The 9,973-nt window shown below is 43.5% G+C and overlaps 1 protein-coding gene across 2 annotated transcripts in view; it reads right to left on the bottom strand.

The window, feature by feature from the left end:
- Window positions 1-9,973, bottom strand: part of LOC148891789 (pre-B-cell leukemia transcription factor 1) — a 93,671-nt gene continuing 83,698 nt past the window's right edge. The window contains exons 7-9 of one of the 2 annotated variants that reach the window (XM_089008619.1): window positions 9,723-9,835; window positions 6,478-6,567; window positions 1-801 (exon numbers count right to left, since the gene is read on the bottom strand). In XM_089008619.1, the coding sequence (XP_088864745.1) occupies window positions 709-801; window positions 6,478-6,567; window positions 9,723-9,835 (296 nt within the window). In that variant the 3' untranslated portion in view covers window positions 1-708. The remainder of the gene's footprint in view (window positions 802-6,477; window positions 6,568-9,722; window positions 9,836-9,973) is intronic. The other variant, XM_089008620.1, reaches the window with a different exon arrangement.

Genomic DNA, 9,973 nt, shown 5'->3' with positions numbered 1-9,973 from the left:
TGTGATGACAAGCATTTCTTTATTGTTTTACAGATAACATACTTCACAGGGTTACTTTAGAGGTGGACATGTCCCGACATAAACTGGGTTCAAAGACGCCGGCGACACAGTTGGGAGCAAAAAAGGCAAGGGAGGGTCGAGGAGGACGGACATACTCGGACCGAGCACACATTGTAAACAACTGAGCAAGATTAGTCTAAAATGGCGTACCATAGAATAGAATAGATGAGAGACAACAAAATGTAGAATACGTAAGAAGGTATGCCTCTTGCTCGCAAAGACAACTTTTTACAAAACAAATCCTGGTCACTGACGGTTTTTTTCTCATTTCTTCTTGGAGTTGCCGAGAGGTAGAACGACAACTAAAAGCAACCGACGCTTGGGTTTTTTTCATTTAGCGTTCGCCGCGCTGCCGATGGAAACGGTTGAATCAGAAGTAAGCTCATCCCTCGGAATCAAATAGAAGAGAACGTGTGTGAACGCTGTACAAACTTCTCAGCTGAATTCTTTAGAATTTCATTGTTTGTATCCCAAATGTCCAAGGTTACAAGCAGAGGAAATACTGTTGTTGGGTTTTTCTTTTTTTTTTTCATTTCAACTTTTCCACAGTACCTCTGCGTGCAGCGGCGTAGTGAATTTCTTTCTTTTTAATACTGTGAAGGTCAGTTCTGCAATTTATACAAGGGTACGGTGGTCGGGTGGACGGATTCAGTTGGAGGTGTCCGAATGAACGCTTCCGGGTCCTTCCGTGGGTGATGTCACTGATGAAGGGGTCGGAGCATCTTGCCAGCCGCCGTTCGTCTGGAAACAAAAAGCAAAAGAGCTCTTAACATTGTCACAAAGAGTGACGTGGGGTAAAATGCTTGTGAATGCCACATTGCATATCCTTGCAAATGCCAGATACTCTGCAAATATTGAGCCCAAGTCAATGTTACCAGCATATTTACGGCAATTAGATCTGTCATTTAAAAATAAAAACAAAACAAATCTTTGTGCTGTGCTCCTATTATATGTGCATGTGTGTGTCTGTGTGAGTGTACTATGTGTGTGTGTGTGTGTGTGTGTGTTCCGGGTGTGCAACTGAGATAGGCTTCAACACGCTCGTGAGGGCAAGCGGTTCAGATAATGGATGAATTTGAAAATGCATATAATAGATACAGTATTAAACAGAATTAATCAAACAAAAAAATACAAACATGTATGGAGTTTATACAAAAAAAAAAAAATCCTCCTTTGTGAGGCCAGTGAAAAAAAACCCGATATGAATGGATACGATGCATAAAATGAATCACGCCCTCGAGAAAATAGCATCAAAAGACAAACAGCATCGCCCTCAAAAACATGCTCCTTTTTTTTGACACACACATATAGGCACGCACGCACACCATATGAACAAAAACATGCTCTTTTGTTTTAGACACACACACACACACACGTGGGCACGCACGCACACCATATGAAAAGATTTTTAGCAAAAATAGCGCTGTGCCAATTGTCCCTGGACATCTTTGGAGAATAACTGAAGGACTGAAACCAAAAGACACGCACACACATTCATATACGTCAGAATGAAAGAATACATGATAACAACAATAATAAAAAAAAGAAGAATTGCTCCGTCAAAGTCGTCTCAAAGGTTGACTCGGGACCATTAGTGACATCAATTGCAATTTCAACTATTAAGTCAAAATGGGTACGCGCTTTTCAGCTGCCGCTTATTTCCCAAAGCCTGTTATTTAGCGTACATGCTGTCTGTCATGTTATACAATAACGAGCACGGAGACAAAAAAAAAACAAAAAAACGGGAGGCACAAAACATTTCTTGGCTTTCTGGGAAAGGCGATGACACCCACCAGCAATTTGCAGAGGAACAATTGGTGGTGATGGATTTAGGAGGTGAAGGTGAACTCAGTGAAAATATTAGTAATATTAGTAATATTGACATTCATTGTCACTATCTTTAGGGGGGGATCTATCTATATATATATATATATATATATATATATATATATATATATATATCTATATATATATATATATATATATATATATATATATATATATATATATATATATATATATATATATATATATGCCAAAATCCTTAACTTCCACCCTAGGTTGCTAAACTGTCTTAAATGCACACTCCTACCCAAGGTGATATTTCTTTTTTTTCACTAAAGACACTGAAAACAGCTACAAGTACCTCGGTATACCACAGGCCAATGGCAACCTCGAATTAGCAACAAGGAAAGCGGCTACGACCAAATACCTCCAGCGGGTGAGGCAAGTCCTCAGAAGCCAGCTCAATGGCAAGAACAAGACCCGGGCAATAAACAGCTATGCCCTGCCAGTGATCAGATACCCTGCAGGAATAATAAGGTGGCCAAAGGAAGAGATTCAGACCACGGATGTTAAGACCCGAAAACTCCTCACCATGCACGGAGGGTTCCATCCCAAGTCCAGCACCCTGAGACTGTACACAAGCCGTAAGGAAGGAGGCCGGGGACTAGTGAGTGTGAGAGCCACTGTCCAGGATGAAACATCCAAGCTCCATGAATACATCAAAGAGAAGGCTCCAACGGATGATGTACTCAGAGAATGTCTCAGCCAATGGGGAACAGAGGATGAGGTGCTGGAAGAGGGACAATCATGGGAGGAAAAGCCCCTACACGGGATGTACCACCGAACCATAGCAGAAGTGGCTGATCTCAAGAAGTCCTATCAGTGGCTAGAGAGGGCTGGCCTAAAGGACAGCACAGAGGCACTCATCCTGGCTGCCCAAGAGCAGGCCCTGAACACCAGAGCCATAGAGGCAGGGATATACCACACCAGACAAGACCCAAGGTGTAGGTTGTGCAAAGAGGCACCTGAGACAATCCAACACGTAACTGCAGGGTGTAAGATGCTGGCAGGGAAAGCCTACATGGAGCGCCATAACCAGGTGGCTGGCATAGTCTACCGAAACATCTGTGCGGAGTATGGACTGGAAACCCCAAGGTCAAAATGGGAAACACCTCCCAAGGTGGTGGAGAATAACCGAGCAAAAATCCTGTGGGACTTCCAGATACAGACTGACAAGATGGTAATGGCCAACCAACCAGATATCGTGGTCATAGATAAAGGGGAAAGGAAAGCCGTTGTCGTGGATGTAGCGGTCCCGAGTGATGGGAACATCAGAAAGAAGGAACATGAGAAAATCGAGAAATACCAAGGGCTCAGAGAGGAGCTGGAGAGAGCCTGGAAGGTAAAGGTGACAGTCGTGCCTGTGGTGGTCGGAGCACTTGGGGCAGTGACCCCCAAACTCGACGAGTGGTTGCAACAGATCCCGGGAACAACATCGGATATCTCGGTCCAGAAAAGCGCAGTGCTGGGAACAGCACGGATACTGCGCAGAACCCTCAAGCTTCCTGGCCTCTGGTAGAGGACCCGAGCTGAAATGGGGACAGACACCACCCATGGTGAGACGAGGATTTTATATATATATATATATATACACCGTGTCTGTGTGTGTGTGTGTGTGTGTGTGTGTGTGTGTGTGTGTGTGTGTATGTGTCTTATTTTTTAAATTCAACTAAAGTGAATTATTCCACATTTGGTAAACAAAATGACAATATATATTTGCATGAATGACACAGTAATTAAAAAAATCAGATGTGGTGTTCACAAAGCTCACGAAGGCAGAGGGGTTGGTTATTTTGTGTGTTGCTATTATTTCATCCAGACTTGTGTTAAAATAAATAAAATACTGCGGCTGCCGGTTTTGTTTTGGCTCACAGAGCGAAACGTGAGATGAGCAAGGACATGATATGTCATCTCCAACTAACATCCTTGTTTCGATTTTAAAACTACCTTCAGGCACTTTCAAAAAAAAAAAAAAAGCTTGCATATTTATCCTTTATTGATATTCAGGACACATTACACGCATTGATATATGACACTATAAAACATGACCTATATGGCTTTTGATCTATATTTCATTCAATGTTTTCCATATCCAACAACGCAATGCTCGTTAACATTACATTTCCAAAGAAAGACATCCACTTTTATTGCTATGATTGCTATGATATGATAATCGAGGTGGGTGAGAGCGAGACTCGCGGCGGGACACCCCGTCGAGCCTGTTGCACATCGCGGCGATCTCCATGCGTGCATGTTCTTATAATAGCGAGCGCCAGGGCTGTTGCAGCCTTGTCAGTGCGGCTGTTTGTGTAGATGAATGATCGGGCCAATGTGCTTGGACTGTTTGCCCAAAGCCCCGCTCCCTTTGTCCCCGCGACTGTCGTATTGATTCTGTTCAGCGCCGCGCCGCCTGTCGCTGTGGATATACATGTTAACACACTGCCTCCAGTGCCGCCGCCATGCCCGGCCTGGCTCGGCCCTGCCAGAAGACCTACAAAAGCTTGTCGTGATCCTTTAAGACCAAGAAAATACAATGGGTTATTCTTTAAAGGGAGCATGCTCTGGAAATTGTATTTTTAATTGTCTGTGTACACAAAAGTGGGTTTTTGGAATGTCTGTCCAAAGTGTGACATTAAACAGCGACCTACTAAATCTTTTGTTATTTGTCTGTTTGAGAAAATGTGTCAGTGAGGAAACGGGGCTGATTGGTGAATTGTCACAATCTACGTTGGCAACGCTGAGGTGACATGCCTGAGTTGTGTTATGGTCGGGTACTCAAGGTCACAAAAGCCAGACTCTGGATTTGGATGAGCAAGCCTGTCCCCCTAACCAAGAAAAACGCTGTATTTAAGTCAGTGTGTAAAAACTATGCATGTTGTAATTCATTATCATGTGTCTAATTTGAACCTTTGAATGTCAGAGACTGAGGCTCAAAGAGTTCAAAGCAAAGATGGGGCATCAGCATTTTGCTGTTATGCTGCATGTACATGGCATAAACTTCCAACAGAATTGAACTTTGCACAAAGTGTAAAGGGTATTAAATCTGGGTTAAAAACTATGCTATTGTTCCCTCCGATACCAATGATTAACTCATTCACTGCCATTCGCGAATGTATTTGGGAATTGAAAATATGACGCCATTTCCAAATTTGTTCGCGTTTTGTTTTTTTCTTGCAAGGGGTGCTGATAAAGCGCTGGTCAGACCTCTGGCAACACGAGGGGGCAGCATTTACCTCATATTACTCCAGACCCATATAACTTAGGAATTAACTGTTTTTTTTTCTGATGAAAGAAGAGAGACTAGGGTTTCCTACGCTGCATTGAATGTCTATGTAGTCCTAAAACTGTCATGATCAGGTTGGCGAGCGACGGATGGCGCTGTCGGCCCTGCCTGCAGCCGCGCAGGTGTTGGTCGTTCCAATCAGTGGCAGTTAAAAGGACTCCTGGCACGATCATTCGGTGTCGGGTCATTGTATTGTGCAGTGCATTTATTGCATTGTATGCTGTGCATGTGTTTGTTTCATCTTGGCAGACTTTTACTCTTGGTTCTTCTTTGATACTTTGTATTTTTCTGTTCAGATGTTTTTGATGTTTTAGATTTTGTTCCTGTTGACTTTATTTTAATGCTATTTCTCAAATGCAACCTGCTGCTCCCTCCTGCCTGCTTATTTGGGGATGCACAACCGCCATCACCACCTTGCAAACCGTGACAAAAACTCAATATTATGCGAGTCCTGGAATTTGAGTGACAATGACAAAAACCCTGCCACTGTATTGGACAAATTTTTGCACGTCTGGCAGTGAATGAGTTCAGATTTTTTGGAGAATATTTCTATCCTATTTGTTTTTCCAAAATCACGTTCTTGTGCAGCACATTCTCTGAACAGTTTTAGTGAACTACTTTTTGCTTCATTATTTTGTTTGTTAAATATCTTCTGTTCCTTTGCCTATTGAATGTCAGTTTGGAGTTTTTTTTGTATATGAAATCCACGATATAAACAAAGCTGCGTTACCTTTGTGAAGAGTATTTTTCAAATGACACATGATTTTGAAGGACTAGAAAATCATGCAGACTGGAGGTGCAAAAATCAAAATTCTGTTCAGAATCAGTTTCTAGATGCTAATAGATACTCAACCCTTTACTCTTTTCAAATACATTTTTGGGCCATCCCCATTGCCTTGACAAAGGTTTGGTGGCAATCGTATCGTAGTTGTTGCACAATTTATTTTAATTAACAAAGTTTGGTGTAGGTAAATGGCAACTTCAACGTGAGAGAATCTGGGGTGGGAGGGGTTCAACTACGGTTCACAAGGTAGAAGAATATTGTTGTGCTCAGATGACACCTGTGTCCTTGTTCTCAACCATTGCAGGTGCCACGCTAACGCTAATGTCCCCCGACAGACTCAGAGCGTGTCCAGCGAATTCAGGCCGCTAGCTGCCTCATTGCCTGCCACCCAGGGCACGGCCGAAACGAAACGTAGGGGGTTGACTGGCTGGATAGCAGGCTAACTGAGACATACCAAGTGTGGTGGCAGCACGCACACGCCATCTTTCCACGCGGGCGTACTTACATTGATGCCCTGTGGACTGTACATCTGGCTGGCAGCGAGGCTGTCACTGTATCCGCCGGTCTGGCTGATAACATGGCGAAGGGTATCCACCTGGAACAATGGAAGAGGGTGGGATGGTCGGAGTGGGGGTGGGGAGTCACAGCATAAAATCCCAGGTTAGACAAAAAGTGCAGATAATCAAGTGCAGCAAGAAAGGTCAGTGCGATAGTGAACGGCACAATCAGGGCAAATGCTTGATAACAAGCAAACTGACAAGATATGAAGAGGGGACACATTAGGAATGATGTACGTAAGTATTTGTGTTTTGGTTGGATGGCTATAATGTCTGCATTTCCATGGTAAAAACAGGGATTTACAAATCCAAGAAGCAATGCAATGTTTCTTCGACCGTGTCTGTTAAATTGTTCTGTGGGTACCAACAGATCATTTGCTTGATTAATTAAGAAATCAATACACATAAATGGAGGCGAACCATTAGTCCATAGCACATCGGCCTTACAGTGCAATGGTGCAGGGTTCCGTTCTGACTCTAGCTTTCCTGTGAGGAGTTTGCATGTTTGGGCCTGAGTGGGTTTTCTCTGGGTACTCCAGTTTCCTCCCACATTCCAAAAACATGCATGGCAAGCGGATTGAAAACTACAAATACATGTACATACAGTACATGGCTGTTTGTCTTTATCAACCCTGCGATTGGCTGGCACCAGTTCAAGGTGTCCCCGCCTTCTGTCCGAAGACAGCTGTGATAGGCTCCAGCACCCAGCGTGACCATTATGTGAATAATAGTGGTGATCGAGTGGTTCGTGCATTGGCCTCACAGTGCAGAGGGTGCAGGGTTTGATTCCGGCTACGGCTTTTCTTTGTAATTGATCTGTAGGAAGACCCACAGAACACCGTTGGGCCTTCTGTGCTTGTGTGGGTTTTCTCCAGGCCCTCCTGTTTACTGCCACATTCCAAAAACATGCGTGGCAGGTTAATGGAACACTAAATTGTCCCTAGACCCATGAATTCTGGTTGCAGTGGCTTTCTCTCTCTTAGAGAGTGTGCAAGCATTGACGCCTTTGTAGAAGTGTACGGACAAGAATTTAATTGACAAATGGTGCGTTTTATAGTCGTGGCGGAGAGTTGGTGGTGAACAAAATAATTTCTTCTTCCTGGAGGGTAGCGGTGGAAACATTACACCCAAAAAAGAAAAAAAAGAAAAGCACTGGCTTTGTGACGTGAAAATGATTTTTTTCAATCTTGATGAACTGTTATATGATAGCGTGTTTGGCTGCGATCACTGTGATCAACACAGTGCGCACCACATGTTTTTTCTTCTGGAAAAGCGCCATTTTCCATGTTCACTAGGAGCCACTTTGCAGCTTTTGGCACCGCAGTTGGCCAGGTTATGCTTGAAAAAGCACACCTGCCATTTGGGTACCACTACAAATGACTCTACTCAAGGCTCATTTAGTCAAACCTTCCCACCCCACGACACCCCACTTCCTCTCGTGGAATTGCAGAGAGCAGGCCCGACAACGGTGTAAAACTAATCCATTAGGAGGAATGTGAGGTTGGGTAGTGAGGGGCCAACCCCGAAGACCACTTTACCCCTTTAAGAGTTGTCACATTTGAATATTCATGCTCAACCTCGGGTGTTTCTCGAGGTGATCTGAATAGAAAAGGCAGTGCATGTGTGTGTGTGTGTGTGTGTGTGTGTGTGTGTGTGTGTTTGTGTGTGTTTGTGTGTGTTTGTGTGTGTTTGTGCGTGTGCAGGGATGGGGTGTGGGGCGTTCGTTGGATGGGTTGAGGAATGCTGCCAAAAGCACGGAAACCAAACGAGAGAATCACCACGGGTAGTGTTTTCTCAGTTCCCGGTGAAGACTTATAACACTCCTGAGCGCGGCGCCGGACATCTGCGTCCACTGGGGCAAGGTCGCAGAGGCGTGCTACACCGCTGGCTATGCTACGGCTATGACTACGGCTGCGGCTATGCTATGCGAGTCAGGGGTCCTGATGAGTGTTGAGCCACTTCCAGAACTGTCCACCGTCGTCTACTCAACAACGCCTTGACAATGGCCAGTGCGATAATGGAGTGCTCGAGGCAAAGTGCGACTTCTGTGTCTTGGTGGAGGTTGAGCTATTGCGTTCATCTCCAATGTGACTTTGGTCGAACACGTTGAGTTAAGCGATTTGCGTAGAACTTTGTGGAAAAGTGGGACATGCGGCATTTAAATTTTAATGTCAGTACTGTATTTTCTGGTGTATAAGGCGCACCAAAAAGGTTTTTATCAAAAGGTGACCCTGTGCCTGATACGTAGTAAAACTGAGCCACAACAGGTCTCGCAACTACTGTCAGCAGCCGCTGACTCAATTTACCCCCGTAGAAGAAGTCGTGCGAAGTACATGCTGGGATATATAAAATGTCTTTTCATTTTGGTAATCTATAAAAATTACTTGGGTAGGCAAAATTTTGTTCTCGATTTTGCCATTATTTATTGTTTTTGCCACATGAATTAGAAATGTAAAATTGGGATTTTTTGTTTGTTTTTTGTTTGTAATTAATTTCTCAAAAAAACCTTTTATTTCTGAAAAATGTAAGGCCAAAATATTCCACGAAAAGCCCTAAATTTCACGATTTGCAAGGTGGTGGTGGTGGTCGACCCTAAAAAGAAGACAGGGGGGAGGAGCATGATGTATTTGCCCAATTGTATGAAAGAAAGTCGGCAGGAACAAAATCTCAAACAACATCAGAAAGGAAATGTCCAAAGTAACAAAGAAAACCATGAGTAAAACATGACAAAACGAAACAAAACCTTACAAGGTGAAGCAAACAATGAATGGTTGTGCCGGGAATAATGTCCATTATTTTGATAATTCTTTGGAACCTTTATGCCAACAAATGAAAAACAATCATTCACAAATCAAATACAGTAAAGTGTCGTTATATCGATATTCTCGGGAGTCGGAAAAAATATCGATATAACCGGACTATCGATATATCCGATCCTGCGGCATGTAAATTTTCTCCTTGCGTTCATAGAAATAGTATCGTAATAAGCAGTACTATCGATATAACCGATATCGATATAACGAGACTTTAATTTATAGGTAAGTATAACTCGTCCACTGACATTGAATTCCAATAAGTTCCTTAAAAACTCAAGAAATTAGCTTAATTTCCATGTTCCAAGTGTCACTGTAATAGACAGACCTGAATGAGTTCTGGTTGTACACGCTACCTTAGAAACTGGAGAAACGCCTACCTGGGATTGTATGTTGGCCCCAACCTGCCCCCCTTGGTACGAGTCCCCATTGAGGGACTGCACACTCATGAACAAGTCTCCGGAGTTTGACATGTTAAAGGAACCAGCAGAACCTGAGAGCAGGACAGATGCAGAGGAGGAAAAGAAAGAGCAAGGGAAAGGGACAGAAAAAGAAGTTTCAAAGATCATGCATCAGCAAAAGTGCATTAGCCGGGTTAGTTTACAAGGACAGACACAGCGGGTCCACATGA

This window comes from Hippocampus bargibanti, linkage group LG11 (genome assembly GCF_051943395.1).
Source record: "Hippocampus bargibanti isolate YZ-2025 linkage group LG11, ASM5194339v1, whole genome shotgun sequence".
NCBI classification, from domain to species: Eukaryota; Metazoa; Chordata; class Actinopteri; order Syngnathiformes; family Syngnathidae; genus Hippocampus; species Hippocampus bargibanti.
The sequence above is the reverse complement of the archived record's forward strand: the minus strand, read 5'-3'. Positions and strand labels throughout refer to the sequence as shown.